This window comes from Biomphalaria glabrata, chromosome 2 (genome assembly GCF_947242115.1).
Source record: "Biomphalaria glabrata chromosome 2, xgBioGlab47.1, whole genome shotgun sequence".
In the NCBI taxonomy this organism is placed as follows: domain Eukaryota; kingdom Metazoa; phylum Mollusca; class Gastropoda; family Planorbidae; genus Biomphalaria; species Biomphalaria glabrata.
In genome coordinates, this window is record NC_074712.1 from 47,991,457 (window position 1) to 48,010,845 (window position 19,389).

Genomic DNA, 19,389 nt, shown 5'->3' on the forward strand with positions numbered 1-19,389 from the left:
AGTATTTTGTAACAAAATCGAACTCACTACAATAACACAACTTTCAGCCTCATGTTCTGGAGTTATCTCCCCTAACTAAGAGCAAATGACAACACTGCCACCTATCTTGCATCATTCAGAACCAATCGCTAACCTCTCCCCACCGTCACTAGGAATGGATGGTTTTGAGGTCATACGATGAGAATGTGTGGGCATTGGAATCGCATTGGTTTCAAAATCAACCACCGCAGAAAAATAAAAAAAAAATAAACTACGAATGGATGGTTTTGAGGTCATACGATGAGAATGTGTGGGCATTGGAATCGCATTGGTTTCAAAATCAACCACCGCAGGAAAAGAAAAAAAAAATGTAAACTTCGAATGGATGGTTTTGAGGTCATACGATGGGAATGTGTGGGCATTGGCATCGTATTGGTTTCAAAATCAACCACCGCTGGAATTCAATGTCGGAATAATTTAATCGGCACTCGCTGAACCTCCAAGAAAACATTTAACATCTATATTTCATTTATCCTTGATAAAAATATATAGGTCTGTGATCTGATCATTATCGGATAAGAATTTGTTTCCGTTTTCCAGTCCTAGTAAAAAATATATATACACTCATTATACAGGGCTTTTTTTGTGTGACGGTACGCACCGGTACGGCGTTCCGGTACCTTTTTGAATGTGGGGAACATTTTTTTTTTACTTTTCTTGTATTTTAACGTATATTATAAATTTATTAGTAGTTAAAAGTGAGGCAATCAATCACTGAGTACCGGCACCAATTGTTTGACACAAAAAAAACGCTCTGTATATATATATAGGTCTGTGGTCGTACGTTATTTACTTTTTTTTTATTACTTTGTATAGATTCAAAGAACAGATTTCTGAATGGGGTTGTTCCCTCTCTTTGACCTACTTTAAACAAAGTCCTTAGGTTATGGTCTTATTAATGACGATAATAGCGATGTCTTCCTATGATTATATGTAGGCCTAGATCTAGATCTAGTAAAATATCTAGACATTCTAGATCTAGTAGATCTACCTAACCCAATCCGATCAATTAGTGATAGTCAACAATGAAATCCCTGAGGCCATACTTGTGAACAAAACTACCATGTGACAAAGAAGAAGTAAAGAACAATCCCATTGTTATTAGTCGGGAACTGTGCATAACTAGCTTCTCATTTATTTTTCAATAAGGACAAAGTAGGAAAAAATAAGCCAAATTGAATTAAGCGGATCTTCCGATAAAAAGAGTTTGAATTATCTGGATTAGAATATATTTGGCTTTGTCTTCACATCTTTCAGCTCGATGTAACAGAAGTGGGTTTTTTTTTATTATTATTATTTCTCCCTTCCCTCATGACCACCACCAAACAATGCCCCCATCCGCCCCCCCCCCTTACTTCATATTAGTGTTTCCCCAGACAATGAAGAGGCCTGTTTAACTTTATCGACGTAACGAAATGAAGTCTGTCTAAATCACTGCAGTTACTTCCTGTGTAATTTCTCTAGGGACCTGTTCCAACTAGTCTCCGGTTAACGCTATGATTCTCCTATAATAAGACGATACTATTTGTTCTGAGGACGTCGCCTCTGTCTAATATAAAACTGATATCAGATTTGGTTCTGATCAATATTTGGATTCCATCATCCTCGTCCTGCGCGCAACATCAAAAACAATCTGTTTGATTGGATTATGTCCCCGCTTAATGCAGCTCTTCGGTTTCCCCCGCAACAAGTAGTATTGCATACAGCAGACAAGGAAATACGAGTTGTCTGCGGCTTCTTGAATACGTTTCTCACAGAGCAAATACTTTCTATCTCGAAACCGATTTCTTATAGACTTCCTAGTAGACTTTTTTTTTTCAATACCTCTATTCACGTCAGAACTTCATGGAACCTGGATAGGTGGAACCTGGATTCGGATATCAAAAAATGGCTCTAACGATTTTCCTCTACATTTAACAGTTAATGTATATTGCATAAAAAAGAATTACTAGCTCGTTGACCACACGGGAAAACTTTATACTTTTCCAATGTTTAAAAGAAAAAAAAAAATTGAAATTTCCATCATCGGTTTTAAAACGACTATACCGTTCTTGAATTTCCGAATGTAAGGCATTATTGATTCACGAGTGTAGTAAACTATAAAATAATTTTACGCACCGACTGCTAATAAACACATAGAGTTTTGATGTGGCACTAAACCTCTTTTCCAATGTAATCTAATAAGGCTTGCCTTCGAGTCCGAAGATGAATGAAGAATGCAGTATTTTCCATGGCTACGCAGCCCCAGCTGTGACCTACATATTTAGCCACATCTAGGGCAAGCATAACCATTGTCCGCCGGTGGTCGATTAAGGTTTTCTTTTCGCCGTCTGCGTCTGTCTTCAGTAGCGGATTTTCCTTTTGGTCTCAAATGCGTATCCCGCGGCTTTTGTAAGTGACCTCCAGCTGTCTCGTTCAGAGACCGCGTGCAAGCAGGTGCTCTCTTCTATGTCAGCTAATGTAATCTACATCTATGTAATATAACGATAAGAAATAAAGAATATTAAATCCAATTTGACGTTGCGCTCTACAAGTTGCACTTGTCAATAATCTTCGGACCCGTGTATTTCAGTTGCTTCCTATGCATGTAGTATAACAAAGATTGCTATAATGATCCAGTTAACAGTAACAGTTATTACTATTGTAAAACAAAAATAGAAGATGGGCTTCGCAAGCTTCCATTAAATTGGGTCCTGCAATACCTAAGGCCGGCCCTGCTTGTTTTATCTCTTTAACAGATGTTATGATGTATATTCCTGATGAGTCACTTCAACCGATGTTGTAACATACGTTTCTGTTGAATGTTTCAAAAAATGCACGATAAAAAGATCTTCCATTTTCATAGCTTTGGGAAACTGAACCAAACGTCTGGGACATTTCTGGATTCTCTCTGACGTGTAAACTATCTGGTCTGAGCCTTAGGGCAGCACGGACTGAAGTCACTCCACACTTAGGTCAGACGCTAGATGACGGAAACCAGATTGGAAGAACGGAACTGACGTTCGTAATTTGTATCTGGTCAGTCGTTGACCCTTGGTGTCATCAGTCTCGTTTCCGTGACGTTAGCAGGGCCATGGAAATCTGAGCAAGCCGTTAGATTTGGTTCGAGTTTTTCGGCTTTTAAGTGCATGGGTTTAAAATACCCAAACTGTTGTTAGATTGTTTGTTTACTCTTGTTGTTTTCATGTAGTGAAAAGTGAATCGTTAGTACAGTTGTTCTTGAGTGATCTGCTGCAATTAGATTTATGTCAATGTTGAGAGATTGGCTGTCTTTCTTTAAGGTTCAGTTTGTTTAATCTTAGTCCTTATCTTAAAGCCAACACAACCACAAATGCAGTATCAATCTGCTTAATTAACCAAGCACGCCATGTCCAATAGTCTACCATTTTCTGTTGTGTAACTTCAAACCTCTTTCGAGCGTTTCTTGAAGAGTTCCTCAATGTGAAGCGTTGTCTTTATTATTAGAGATTCTTTCCCCCCCCCCACACACACACTTTTTTTGTTGTTGTTTGCTTTTGTTTCTTACTGAACCCTAAACCCGTTTCACTCTACAGATCTGTTTTGTATTTGATGTTCGCAGTAGTTGGAAGACTTTGAGAGATCGAACCTTTTGTTGAACCTTAAACCCCGTTTAACTCTAGAGATCTGTTTTGTATTGATGTTCGCAGTAGTTGGAAGACTTTGAGAGATCAAACCTTTTGTTGAACCCTAAACCCGTTTAACTCTATAGATCTGTTTTGTATTGACTATTGATGTTCGCAGTAGTTGGAAGACTTTGAGAGATCAAACTTTTTGTAAAATTAGTCACCCCATAAACAATTGTCATCGTTAAATCTTTATACCAGATTCTGATCAGACAAATTTACATATTTACTCTGAAAGTGCTGCAATAATAGAAGTGCTGATAGTATTCTAATATTTGTATATGAATTTATTTTGTGTGTGTGTGTGTATTTGTTTCAGATTCGAACTAACGCCGTGAATCCAACAGCCACAATGACTGACATGGGAAAGTACGCATGGAGTGACCCTCAAAAATCTAAACCTCTTCTCAACAGAATTCCATTGGGTCGTTTTGCTGGTAAGTTTACACTACGTCAGTCACGTGATTACCAGGCATCCTTTGTCATCAAGATATGGAGTAGTGCTGTTGCAATGTTATGATGAATCTAACAGGAAGTCATGTGATCCTACAGGGTCGAGTATTTGAACCCAAAGTTGTTGTTTTTTTTTGTTCCATGCTATTCTGCTTCCTATAGTTGTGCACCCCGCTTAGGAGTGTACTTTCTATTCTGGATAAGTATAGTAGATAGAGAGTCAGAACTTTCTATTCTGGATAAGTATAGTAGATAGTGAGTCAGAACTTTCTATTGTGCATAAGTATAGTAGATAGTGAGTCAGAACTTTCTATTGTGCATAAGTATAGTAGATAGTGAGTCAAAACTTTCTATTGTGCATAAGTATAGTAGATAGTGAGTCAGAACTTTCTATTGTGCATAAGTATAGTAGATAGTTGGTCAGAACTTTCTATTGTGCATAGGTATAGTAGATAGTGAGTCAGAACTTTCTATTCTGGATAAGTAGAGTAGATAAAGAGTCAGAACTTTCTATTCTGGATAAGTATAGTAGATAGTGAGTCAGAACTTTCTATTCTGGATAAGTATAGTAGATGGTGAGTCAGAACTTTCTATTCTGGATAAGTAGAGTAGATAGTGAGTCAGAACTTTCTATTGTGCATAAGTATAGTAGATAGTGAGTCAGAACTTTCTATTGTGCATAAGTATAGTAGATAGTGAGTCAGAACTTTCTATTGGGCATAAGTATAGTAGATAGTGAGTCAGAACTTTCTATTGTGCATAAGTATAGTAGATAGTGAGTCAGAACTTTCTATTGTGCATAAGTATAGTAGATAGTAAGTCAGAACTTTCTATTGTGCATAAGTATAGTAGATAGTAAGTCAGAACTTTCTATTGTGCATAAGTATAGTAGATAGTGAGTCAGAACTTTCTATTCTGGATAAGTAGAGTAGATAGAGAGTCAGAACTTTCTATTGTGCATAAGTATAGTAGATGATGAGTCAGAACTTTCTATTCTGGATAAGTATAGTAGATGATGAGTCAGAACTTTCTATTCTGGATAAGTATAGTAGATGATGAGTCAGAACTTTCTATTCTGGATAAGTATAGTAGATGATGAGTCAGAACTTTCTATTCTGGATAAGTATAGTAGATGATGAGTCAGAACTTTCTATTCTGGATAAGTATAGTAGATGATGAGTCAGAACTTTCTATTCTGGATAAGTATAGTAGATGATGAGTCAGAACTTTCTATTCTGGATAAGTATAGTAGATGATGAGTCAGAACTTTCTATTCTGGATAAGTATAGTAGATGGTGCTGACTCAATGTCATCCATTGTTCACACTCATCTCATACAGTTCTCATCAGCTGTAATACACATTACCACTTACTGTTTTGGCAGTCAGTCCTAAAACGTCATTATTTATCCTAAAGCATAGGTCAATGTTAGCAAATCTTAACAATCTTTGCCTTTCCTCAACCTGTTATGTTTCCGTTTGAACTTGAATTGGTGAAGTCATGTGATCTATCATGTGACATTTGAGCATTATTTAATGTGGAAGTCTTAACACGTTTATTTTTCTTTAAGTATATTTATGTTGCTGTTTCGGTAAGCCGCTACCTGACTTATTTAGTCCGTGAAGTTTGATAAGTATCAATCAGTGATCTGTGTTACTGTATAGATCTTATTATTTCTCAACAGAAGTGGATGATGTGGTGGAGGCTGTATTGTGGCTGCTGAGTGACAGAGCCAGTTACATCAACGGTGTCACGCTTCCTGTAGAGGGAGGTCTCCTTGTGGCCTAACGCCAAGACTTTCTATACCTATCCAGTAGTTGGCATTTACTAATGAACATTGTTAAAACTTATGCTGAACATTTGTCGTATTTTAGGGAGTATTCATTTTAAAATGTGAAATGTGAATGTTCTAGTTGTTCAGTGCTATATGCCTACTGTTATGTATGTTACCTGTATACTTGATACCAAGTCAGATTATTAATTTGTTTACTGTAAAGAAAATGCACGATAAGATACAAGATTTCCATTTTCTATTGTATTATTTTTATTCAACATTTTACAGTGTTGCTTTATACACTCTACATCTTTGTTAATTTAATAAACACACATACAATATATCTACACCCATTCCACTCAGACCCTAACATGATATGAGCAAGCATTGTATGTCTACATATGATTATTTGCATGCCTTCATATGATGTATCTGTATATCTACACCTAATGTATGTGTATTTCTTCATATATCTACACAAGTATGTCATCATTCTGTGTTCAATAAAGTTCGTTTTTAACAAAAGGAAGAAAGAGTTCTTTTTGACTGATTTATCTAAAACGAAATTACGTTCAAATTAAAAACTTTGATTTTATCATAAAAAAAACGGAATCATTTAGATCATTTGTTACGGTGTTCCTTTAGTAATAATAATATCTGCGAGAAAAAAAAATTTTGATGTGATTTTGAGGGGCCCAGAAAGCGAACCCTATCAACCCTGACCTGATTCGTGGCTACAGAAAGATAAAACAGTGTCAGAGTTTCGCTTCAGAAAGACGTCATCTTAAACAAACAAAATGTCGTAGCCACTGTATCGCCTCACTTGGTTGGAAAGATAGAATCAATGAAGTTCACGGTGTAGACACTATGTCACTTTGTGTTCAAGAATAGATGAAAGTAATAAATTCATTCCGATAATTCTCCATTGTTTCAAGAGGAAAGTCTGTGCATTTGATATGTAAGAATTACTAAAGTAAGATTAAATGTGTGTATCTGATATGAAGGAATTACTAAAGTAAGATTAAATGTGTGTATTTGAAATGAAGGAATTACTAAAGTAAGATTAAATGTGTGTATTTGATATGAAGGAATTAATAAAGTAAGATTAAATGTGTGTATTTGATATGAAGGAATTACCATAGTGTCTCAGACCGCCATTATGTTTACTCTCTACTACGTAGCGAAAGCAGGTTTGACGTCCTATGCCATTGGGCTCTCTGGCTACGTGCCAGACTTTTCAAAAGGACCAAGGCCACGACACTCAACAGGTACCGACGTCTCGTGTATCGATCATTGGGTCGATGAAAGAAAGAACTCAGGTATACATGTGTATTCAAATGTGTTAACTCAGATGTGTAACATGAAATTATAATGTGTAGGTAAGAATCAATCTTTATTTTTTACTTACATAGTCTTTTATCATTCTGTTAAAAACAGTAAATCGAGGCAAATGGTGACATTGTTTGAAACTGGCTAGCAAGAATGGTAGTCCTACAGATGTAAATTAGGGACGTCGTTTAAATTGGCATAGCGAATAAATGTACCCATTATGTCTGTATTGTTTGTTTTTACAAAGCTTATATCAACTCACTCTGTCTGGTAAAAAGTTTATACAAGTTATTTCTTCCACACCCAAGCTGAAATTTCGCACAATTATTTATTTTATCTGACAACACAAGGATCAATAACAAAGATTAACTGATTAGTTAATTAATTATTGGTGATTAATTATTTTGTTCGCTACTCAGACAGGGGAAAGAATTTGTACTTGACTGAAGTGGTGATATAAGCTGAATTAGGCCCCTTTTTACATCGTCTTCTGAGTCTTAGTGAACACAACCTGAAGAAATAGGACGAGACTATAGAAACATTGTGGTTGCCGTGTTGGCTTGAGAAGCCTGAGAAGGTTTGAGCCATAAGTTCGAATTCAGGTCGTTCCCCCCTTCTTTTTAAATTTTATAAATGTCTAGATCTATTACTAATTGAATGACATGACTGATCCAAACCAATTGATAGGCCTACAAGTACGCTTAGTATAAGCTTTTTTTAAAAGTATTTTATTATGTGTTTCTTCTTGTTTGTTATTTGTTTCGCTGTGTCTGTTTTATATTTTGTGCTTCACAGCCAATTTCGACCAAAACAAACCAAACAAGTTTCACCAAATGATTGTTAGAATGTTACATTCCATTTCCACAGTACACTTCGTGACTGGTTTCCAATTCATTGAGCGGCGTTTGGTATATTATTGGGGGGTCAATAATGAAATCAAGTTTGAAATGTTCGTTGTAAATCAATGTCTACGTAGTTTACGTTTATTGTCTAAATCGCTGGCTACAAAACAACAACAAAATGAAATGTGCTCTCTGTGATCAGGAGAGTTCCAGGGAAATCTCAAATGTATTTTAGTCGTACACACTTAGAAAATGTTCATTGTACAACTGCAAGTCCATTGAGTTCCTGGCTGAAAACGTTTCCACGTCACTTTTGATCGTTTGTTTACTTCGAGTGAAAACACAATATTATTAGAGATTTCCAAACTTGGAGGTGAATCCAGAGATAAGCAAAAAGCTGTTTGGTGTATCCGGTGTAGAGTCAACAAAAGTGTCGAATCAAATGTCTAAGCTCTGTCGCACAAAGAAGTTGTTTTATTTCTCAGTTGGTAACAGTCATCTTTCAATATGGCGTCGTTGACATTTTTTACAATTTTGTCTCACAATCTTCTTTTCGACTACACTGATGATTGCAGAGTAAAGACCCCCCCCCCCCAAAAAAAAAAAATTTTAAAAAGTTGCCTTAGCAAGATGATTTTGTTTTTATTATAATTAGAGAGTCCTAGACTGAAGAAACAGAAACAAATTAAATTTTTCGTTTTATTTTGTTTTTATTTAGTTTTACTTATTTTCCCCATGATTTCCCAGAGATATCTTAGGAATCACTGACGTTCTTTCAAAAGAAAAAAACAATTACGTCCCACCGAGTGCTCGTGTGTCAATTTAGCTTCCAAAACAATCATATTTATTTTCTGTCTTAAAAATTTACTTGTTCAAAAAAGTGTACTCTTTTTAAGTTTCTTTTGACAATACATCTAGTCAAGTTAGAACTTCACGGAGGGTGGAACCTAGACGCTGATCTCAAAAAACAGCTCCAACGATTTTCCTAAAAAAAAAAAACAAAAAACAATTAATGTGTATCCCAAAGAAAAGAATTACTAGCTCGTTTAAGAAACTTAAATTTGGCTAGAAAACTAGATCTGGGTGTAGGCGTAACCTCAGCGTCGAGGTGACGGTGTAGGTCCAGCGACGGTTTTGAAAGGACTATCGCGTTCAGGTATTTCCGAATGTAAGGCATTATTGATTCAAGAGTTTAATAAATGAATGTTCAGGAAAATTTTGTGCATTGTCTTTTAAGTCTAGATTTAGAAGCTTATCGTTGGAATTATTCAATTAAAAAAACGAGGCGTAGTCAGACATCCGATGTAAGAAGTTTATCATTGAAATATTATAAGGTCTAGTAGAGCTATACAATCGTTTAAGTATGATTTTTCTCGGTGGGGGGGGAGCGGGGTAAATAAAATTCCCATTGTTTTTTAATCATTAGTTAACCAGTTATTACTAAGAGAAAAACAATCGCTCTATATGCTGTAGGCCTATCCGGAGTTATTGTCTGTTTTTTTTTTTTAGAAATATTTTTAATGTTTATCTTGTTGATTAATTATTCTCTGCAATTGTAACAGTTAACTACTCTCCTAGGTGTCACACACGCACACACAGGCTAAAAACACACACCAAATATATTTGTTACACTCTCAATAGTTTATCTTTCAGAAACTGTAGAATTACTTGAGAGTCATCAATCACTTCATTTATCTATGTCTATGCACGTAATCATAGACATACATGAATATAGACTGGAAAAAGGAAGTAACTTCATGTAACTTGAAAACATGTATATCTATTGTATTCGGATTTCCGAATTAAGAAAAATTGCATGATCTTCACGCTGAGAGATTTAAAAAAATCACTAGTGAAAATATTGTAATACTTATATAGGTGTGTGGCTGAAATAGATATGAATACTTAACTTTTAAACTGCTCATAAATGCTGTATAATAAAGTACACAAAATTGCAAGTCACAAATTTTCGTTTCATAAAACTCTTTAATCGGCCAGTCTATATTTATTTATGTCTATGCACGTAATGCAATGGGAGGTTTCTCTCAGTTATTTCACTAATTTTGCAAAGCTCACAGACATACAAAAATTACAATGTCATAAATCAATTTTTACATTTTGAGCTTTAAGTGAAAATACAGAAAATATTTCACAAAAATCCAATTTTAAATCCGCGGGAAGCAACTTTTTGTTTTTCATATATCTGACATCTGGAGACAGTGGATCATTTTCGACACCCCAGGCGTTTTCAATAATTTTTTTTCTACCATTTCTATTATAGAACTCCTGGTCCTTAGGTGTTAGAAACCAGACTCTAAACATAGACATCACTTGACATTGCACAATCTGAACTTTTTTTTACTAGAGAGAGAGAGAGAGAGAGAGAGAGAATGGGAATAAGGAATAATGTAACACTCGTACAAGAAAAAAGCGAGTGTTTGGCCAGAGTGGTTGACCGGAGTGGTTGACCACTGCGAATTTAGACATGCTCTTTACTTCGCTCACGATACGGTGAAGGGATTGAGAATGTAGTAATCGAGGCTCAGTCATTGCCTACTAATTATAACCGATTGCTAATCATGAACATTTGCTATGTACAGACATAAACCTAAAATTCTTGTTTTAAAATTGTTCTCTGAGTAGATAAAAATACTTTGCATATATTATACAGCAAAAGGATGTGCTTTTAGAAACCCCAAAATAACCTTCACACCTACTTCTTGTGCGCAATTCCGGTACAGGTGATGGTGAAATACGGATTTTCGATAGCCCATTCATTTTTAGTCCTCATCAATTCGTCACTAATTGTCCTAAAACAAAAAAAAAGTAATTCTGGAATCCACAGACCAGAATTGAGTGTGTTTGGGAGGGCCTTTTAAAGAGTGCAGTTCCAATCGCGACCCCGTTGTGGGTCGAATGACAATTTTTACCATCGGAATAATAGCTTTTTGTCTAAAAAAAACTTGACATTTATGGACTACTACTATTTGTTTCACTATAATTGTCATTCAAGAATAGATGTTGCAAATAACTGAATCAGAATCATTCCAAACCTTTTTAATTGTCACAGCGTAAGTATTTGTAACAGTTTAAATGACTGTTTATCAAACGGTGTGACCAAACGTTACGCCATATCGAAATTAAGTTTACTATTTCTATTGTGAACGTAATTAATAAAAAATCAGATTTGTTTATAATTAGTAATACCCCATCATTTTATAGTCCTTGCTAGAAAAGGTAATAATTTTGTTATGGAACACCCCTTGAAAAATAATTTTAAAAAAGAAACTGTTATGACTATTTGTGACGATAAGGTTTTACTTCAATAGTAAAAGAAGGTATTGAGACACGTCAATGAGTCATTTAGAACGACGTTCTGTTCTCAGAATCAATAAATACGAGCAATCTGAAACGTCATTTTGATATGAAACATCCGCCAACAACGACTTACAGTATTTGAAATGTAAACTGATCGAGTCAAAAAATAGCAGTCGTTGAAGCTTCTATTTGTTTGACCTCAGAATTGCTAGAGCTGTGAGACCTCATATCATTGCTGATGATTTACTGTTGCCGCGGCCAATACATGTAATGGTCGGAGCCGAATTAGTTCGATCTACTAAATTTAGTTCAATTTCCGTATGTAATGATACTGTTCACATAATTGCTGACATGTCTGGTGATTTATTGAACAGGTAATCCTGAAAAATTACATATCTCATTGCATCTGTGCCTGTCGTTCCGTCTGGGGCATAGACCACTAACCAGCTTCCTTCAGGCGTCTTAGTTCTGGAAAATTTCTTTAAATCGCGGTGCCTTGTATTCCTTGAAAGTTCCAAGTGAAGGCCAATTATTATACGGGCCGTTCCACTTCAACGTAATAGATACTAGAATTCATGGGCCAAACGAATCAGTGGGTGCTTCTATTATTGTTATATAGGTATGAAAAAAAAAGTACATGGCAAAAGGTCCGAGCAGATCCTGTAGAAGAAGAAAAAAAAAGTAAATATCTTCTTGCCCAGCATACATATATGCACACCTGTCGACGGTCAAATCATCAAACATTTGAATGGGCGCTCGTGGGGCTCTTTCCCGAAAAACCCGTCTAAGTTTACTTGATTTGATTTGTAAAAAAATCGAGTTATCCCTGGAAACCAGATGACTTAAGGGCAAATGTTATTGTCATGTCTTTGTTGTAGTGGTCATCTGTTTCCGTTCGGGACAAATGTTGTTAATGTCATCTGCTTCTGTTGCTAACAATTAATTAGTATTACTGGTTCACTGTATTAGTGTGTATTAAATGTTCCCAATGTATTAGTCCTGTAACATAATCCAGTTCTCTTCTATAGCAACAGATGATGGGCTGTTCAAAGTATGTAAGCAAGACCCTATTCAGGGGAGGACAACTTGTGCTGTTACTTGGAGCTATTTGTTACGTAGTAGCTTTATCCACAGCCAACTGGGTGGTCAGACCTAAAATAGACAGCGTTAGACGAAACATCAACTTAACAGAGGTAACATTCCTGACAATGTACTTGACTATAATTAAAGGTTACTCACGGTAGCTAATGATTGCCCCAGTATCACAGCTCAGCCAAAGAAAACCAATGTAACAAGCAAGAGAAATTCTCATATAAGCAATTCGTTAAAACTTTCTAAACATAATATAGTCTGACTTTGAGTCCGAAGATCAATGAGGAGTGAAGTATTTCATGTGCCACGCAGTCCCAGCTGCGACCTACATAGAGTAATGTAAATAGCTATAGAGGCATGTTGCTCTTAATATCTTTTAGAATCAAGAGAAGAAAAAAAAAAAAAACTTTATTCCAGACTTCGTCTATTGATGCAGTAATGCTAAGAACTTAGTTATATACACAGCATATCATTGCCTATGAAAGTTTTAAAAGGCTATAGCTAGTTTTGAAATGTCTACTTGTAACGTGAATCTTCGCTACGTTCCCAGTGACGCAGTCTGTAGTGAAAGGCTACAAACGAAATGAAACGAACGCGATATATTAAAACCGTAAAGTTTTGAAAAGCTTCGTCGCGGCAAAGTTGATCACACACCAAGTAACACCTTGCGATAGTGTACAGACATTTATTACAGGAAATAAAATAATTACGAACAAAGAAAAAAAAACTAATTAAAAAAAAATAATTGAATGGTTAATAAGTAGACTGTGGGTTAATCCCATTCAAACCTAACGCTTCACACAAACACCCAAATTACACAAACGATTGCGGTTTACCACAGACAGTCTTTTCAATGTAGTTTTCACAAATGTTAGCTTCATGTAACCAATGCAATTCGGACATTGCATACATGGGCCGAGTGACATGAGCAGCGAAAGAAAGAAACTTTCCCAACCTTTTTCTCTGCGGCTAAAGCACGATATGCCAATTCTTGAGTGTGCGTTTAAATAGATGTAGGCTATATTAGGGCAATATCATTACTTCTGGGAGGACTAACAGATGCAGGCTATATTAGGGCAATATCTTTACTTCTGAGAGGACTAATAGATGTAGGCTATATTAGGGCAATATCTTTACTTCTGAGAGGACTAATAGATGTAGGCTATATTAGGGCAATATCATTACTTCTGGGAGGACTAACAGATGTAGGCTATATTAGGGCAATATCATTACTTCTGAGAGGACTAATAGATGTAGGCTATATTAGGGCAATATCATTACTTCTGAGAGGACTAATAGATGTAGGCTATATTAGGGCAATATCATTACTTCTGAGAGGACTAATAGATGTAGGCTATATTAGGGCAATATCATTACTTCTGAGAGGACTAATAGATGTAGGCTACATTAGGGCAATATCATTACTTCTGAGAGGACTAATAGATGTAGGCTATATTAGGGCAATATCATTACTTCTGAGAGGACTAATAGATGTAGGCTATATTAGGGCAATATCATTACTTCTGAGCATGGGCGTAGCCAGGATTTTTTTTCGGGGAGGGTTTTGGGGGGGGGATCCCCCCCCCGACCTCCCCCCCCCCACCCCGCCGCGGAAAAAAATTATATATATATGTGTGTGTGTGTGTGTACATAATTAATCTTTATTACATTCTGACCTTTTCGGAAGACGTTTATTGTTTATTGTAGACTCCCCGCCCTTGCTAGCAAGGGGGTCTGGGGGAGTTTGCAGCGCTCCCCCAGCGCGGGGCGAAGCCCCGCCGCCGAGCACTATTTCTGGTATTGAAAGCCAATAAAATGCATATTCTGAGGTATCTACAGTGCATTATCTTGCTATTAAAAAGTTTTATTTCAAAAACCTAATGTGCTATTCTTACTGACTTAGACCCTCTTGCGCCGTTCGGCGCATTTTCCGGCAAGCTGTTTCCGCAACTCTTATTTTGCGTAATTCATTTTGTCGGAAAACATGTCCCGCAAAACCTCATGCGACGCTCTGTCACAACCTTACTAAGGATTCGACTCCCAGTTCGGCATATGATTTCTTTGATTTAGACCCGATCTCTATGACTGACTAATAAAAAACTGTCTTAGCCATCTTTGTTGAGACACATTTAATGATTTTCAATTTCGGTAGAAGACTATTCACACTTAATTAATGGAGCCCAAGCCACTGGTAGAAATTTGTAACCTTTCTTGACTACGCTCTTGGAATTACATGCCTGTATTTCGCTTTAGATTTTATATCGAAAAGGAAAGTTTTTTCGTCAAATCATCTGTTGAGGGGTTTTAAACTAAAAAATCTGTTTTTTTGTTTTGTTTTGTTTTTAATTCAAAACCCCATTTAGCTACGATCATAGAATTTGGTGACTGTAGTTTGCTTTAAAATAATATTGAAGAGAGAGGTTTTCAACTCTAAACGCTCTGTAGGGGAATTTTAAACTCAAAACCATCTGGAGGGGTTTTAAACTTTAAAGAAAAAGCCATCAACTCAAAACCCCTTTGGCTACGCTCATAGACTTTATAGTGTGTAATTTGCTTTTTTTTTTATATTGAAGAGGTACTTTTTAGCTTCAAACCCCAACTGGAAGGGGGAGGGGGGTTAAACTCAAAACCCCTTTGGCTACGCTCATAGAATTTTTAGTGTGTAATTTGCTTTTTTTATATTGAAGATGGGGTTATCGTAAATTTTGGATGGGGTTTTAAAATCAAAATCTTCCTCAACTGTGCTGTTGGAATTTGGGGATTGTTGTTTGCATTTTGTTTTGTTTTGTTTTATAGAAGAGGGGGATTTAACTGCAAAAACCTCTGGTAGGGGGTTTAAAATTCAAAACCCCCTGTAGGGGGTTTTAAACTCAAAGCCCCCTGGTAAAGGGATTTGTATCTCAAAACCCACTGATAGTGGTTTTTAAAATCTCAAAACCCCCTGGTAGGGGGATTTAAACTCAAAACCCCCTGGTAGAGGGTTTTTAACTCAAAACTGCCTCGGCTGTGCTGTGGTAAGTGATGATTTAGTATTAAAATCTCACCTAAAATATACAAAATGAAAGCAAAAATCAGTCTCTAAATTCCGTCCCCCCCCCCTCAGGGGGGGGGGGATTTCATTTCGGGGGGGGGGGGTTTGAACCCCAAGAACCCCCCCCTGGCTACGCCCATGCTTCTGAGAGGACTAACAGATGTAGGCTACATTAGGGCAATATCATTACTTCTGGGAGGACTAACAGATGTAGGCTATATTAGGGCAATATCATTACTTCTGGGAGGACTAACAGATGCAGGCTATATTAGGGCAATATCTTTACTTCTGAGAGGACTAATAGATGTAGGCTATATTAGGGCAATATCTTTACTTCTGAGAGGACTAATAGATGTAGGCTATATTAGGGCAATATCATTACTTCTGGGAGGACTAACAGATGTAGGCTATATTAGGGCAATATCATTACTTCTGAGAGGACTAATAGATGTAGACTGTATTAGGGCGATATCATTACTTCTGAGAGGACTAATAGATGTAGGCTATATTAGGGCAATATCATTACTTCTGAGAGGACTAATAGATGTAGGCTATATTAGGGCAATATCATTACTTCTGAGAGGACTAATAGATGTAGGCTACATTAGGGCAATATCATTACTTCTGAGAGGACTAATTGATGTAGGCTATATTAGGGCAATATCATTACTTCTGAGAGGACTAATAGATGTAGGCTATATTAGGGCAATATCATTACTTCTGAGAGGACTAACAGATGTAGGCTACATTAGGGCAATATCATTACTTCTGGGAGGACTAACAGATGTAGGCTATATTAGGGCAATATCATTACTTCTGGGAGGACTAATAGATGTAGGCTATATTAGGGCAATATCTTTACTTCTGAGAGGACTAATAGATGTAGGCTATATTAGGGCAATATCTTTACTTCTGAGAGGACTAATAGATGTAGGCTATATTAGGGCAATATCATTACTTCTGGGAGGACTAACAGATGTAGGCTATATTAGGGCAATATCATTACTTCTGAGAGGACTAATAGATGTAGACTGTATTAGGGCGATATCATTACTTCTGAGAGGACTAATAGATGTAGGCTATATTAGGGCAATATCATTACTTCTGAGAGGACTAATAGATGTAGGCTATATTAGGGCAATATCATTACTTCTGAGAGGACTAATAGATGTAGGCTACATTAGGGCAATATCATTACTTCTGAGAGGACTAATTGATGTAGGCTATATTAGGGCAATATCATTACTTCTGAGAGGACTAATAGATGTAGGCTATATTAGGGCAATATCATTACTTCTGAGAGGACTAACAGATGTAGGCTACATTAGGGCAATATCATTACTTCTGGGAGGACTAACAGATGTAGGCTATATTAGGGCAATATCATTACTTCTGGGAGGACTAATAGATGTAGGCTATATTAGGGCAATATCATTACTTCTGACAGGACTATAGGCTATTAATAGATGCTGAACATTAAAAAAAAAATGCTTGATATAAAAATCAAGTTCTCGAATGAACACAAACAAAAACAGACAAGGCAGTTAATAAAGCGACCCTTACCATTATTGAAAACAAAAAATGCTAATTACACAAAAGGCATTTAGCTGTAGCCATATTGAGATGCAAATCGAAACTTCAAAATAAGTTTTTTATATTTTTTATTTCGTCATAAATATGACTCAATGAGTCATTTCGTGCAACGATTTCTAACTATCAAAACATAGGCCTATAACTTACACTGGCTGGGCAACTTTTAGAGCTCTTGGTCAACGACTTCACTCAATGGATGATATGTGGGGCTTTTATAGACTGCAACTATTTCATTGTTATGCTTCATATTGCGAAAGATCTATTTATGCAATTTTTTTTTTCATATAGACCAAAGTGGTTTCAAACTTCGGCATTTTCCGAGCGTGCCGACAGATTGCTTCGGATAAAGGTGACAACGACAGTGACGATTGTGGAGACATTACCGACACCATCCCATCCATTAGTAAGTTGTATCATGTACGAATATGTTTAGTGGAAAGGAAGTAGATGTTAGTATAACATAAGAAGTCTATCAACTTTTCATAAAGAAACTTTCAAACTTGATTGTCGCGTATGGTGCAGTGAAAATATAACTACACATAGAGCAGCAATTATTATGATTAAAACGTAGCCTACCTTTATGCCTATTAAATGTATTTTGTTTCGTATTTATTTCTAAATTATATTTACTTAAACTAGTAGATCACAATTTTCAGGGAATGATAAATGATTTGGGCAGGAATGCTGAGATTTATTAGAGGTCATAAGTTTAGATTGGTAAATCACTATAGTTTTGGTTGAATTAGAATCCAAGTTGATAGATCAAGATGTAAGAAAAACAACTGCTAAATTGTTTAGTGTCTATCTGTAGTTAATGAAGTTGTCTCTCTTTGTTTAGGTCCTCACGCAGCCAAATACGTCCAGTTCGCTATGGTGGTTGCCGGTATTTTTTATGGAACTTCACTTGTATTAGAAATAGTGCAAGTTCTACCAATCCAGAAATATCCAAACTTTCTTGCAGAGAATCGAGTTGTCGAGCTATTTTCAAGCATTGCAAGTAAGCCTAGCCTATATATCTTTGATACCTTGGTGTGGATACATGTTGTATTAGGTCTTGATAAAGGAATTGTATTATCATTATTTTCAATAATAGACCTACTTTTCTAGCCTCAAGCACAACTTATACATCTATGTACAGAAGTTTATAATTGTCTTTTTGTTGGCAGTTTTGTAATAGATTAAGCGTTTTTGTTATAGAAAGCTCTTCTGATTACAAGGTATAAGAAGTAACTTAATAATAGGGCTAGTATTTAAGAGTTAAGTCTAAAAGATGAGAACCTTGTCATAAGATTGTTGTACCTAGAAACTTTCACCTCCATTATGTCTTTAGTTAGGAAAAAAAAGTCTACCCCTTAACTTGACAATTCATGAGTTTTGAAATCTTGTACTTGCTCATGTCAGAAAATCAACAAGGTTGAACTAGTGGAATTTTTTTTTTACACTGTGTTCAATAAGGCTCCTAAGCAATTCCAGACATCAGATTATTGAAATTCATTCAACTTTGAACTTTTTAATAAAATCAATTTAAATATTAATTCATTCTTATTGTCTTCTGCTCCCTAGCTGTGTTGATACTTCAAGGAATTCTTATATTCGCTGGTGAAGTGAAAAACAAAGCACAGCGTGTGGCAGGTCAAGAAGATGAAAAGCCTGGATGGTCATTTATAGTAGCACTCATTGGTCTGATTCTGAGTATTATTGGCTTACTTTTGGTCACTATGTTCAGAGAGTTGCCTTTTCCTGAGGCAGGAATCAAAGGTGGTTCTTGGTTAAACAGAAATGAAAGCAGCAAATAAGTATTACATTTTTTAAAAGTTTCAAACTGATTCCCACATACAAATGTTATGAAAGCTCTGATCTTCATGTGATCACTTACTATGAAGTATACATTAGAAAAATGCAAATAATTTAAATATATTCTATGAAGAAGAAAAAATTGAAGTGCTATTCTTTTTTTTTTTTTTAGATTAAGAACTTTTATTTTGTTTTGCAATTTAGAAATTAAATGACCAGGTATCTTACATATGAATTATATTGATAATGCATATCTTTTTATTGTTATACTATTTTTGTGTACTACCAACAGGTTCAATCATTTGTAAGTGCATTTGTATATAAACTGTATGTAATGTGCATTATGCTAAATGTTAAAATATATATTTATAAAGGTTTAATGATTTTTATTTGGTTTAAGAGATATTTTTTAAAATTAAAACAGTATTTTCAAAATATTAGCAGTACTAGTGTTGTTGAGTGGAATACTGAAAGATTGGTA

At 35.8% G+C, this 19,389-nt stretch overlaps 1 protein-coding gene across 10 annotated transcripts in view; it reads left to right on the forward strand.

Moving 5' to 3' along the window:
* LOC106060031 (L-xylulose reductase-like) overlaps positions 1–19,351 on the forward strand; it is a 93,854-nt gene extending 74,503 nt beyond the window's left edge. For 6 of the 10 annotated variants that reach the window (XM_056021004.1, XM_056021002.1, XM_056020997.1 and 3 more), the window contains exons 7-13: positions 4,003–4,120; positions 5,820–6,867; positions 7,091–7,288; positions 12,427–12,591; positions 17,403–17,517; positions 17,953–18,111; positions 18,678–19,351. In XM_056021004.1, coding sequence (XP_055876979.1) covers positions 4,003–4,120; positions 5,820–5,923 — 222 coding nt within the window. In that variant the 3' untranslated portion in view covers positions 5,924–6,867; positions 7,091–7,288; positions 12,427–12,591; ... (1 more) ...; positions 17,953–18,111; positions 18,678–19,351. Of the gene's footprint in view, positions 1–4,002; positions 4,121–5,819; positions 6,883–7,090; positions 7,289–12,424; positions 12,592–17,402; positions 17,518–17,952; positions 18,112–18,677 lie in introns of those variants that run through there. The other 4 variants (XM_056020998.1, XM_056020999.1, XM_056021001.1 and 1 more) reach the window with 4 other exon arrangements.
* Positions 19,352–19,389: the final 38 nt, after the last annotated feature.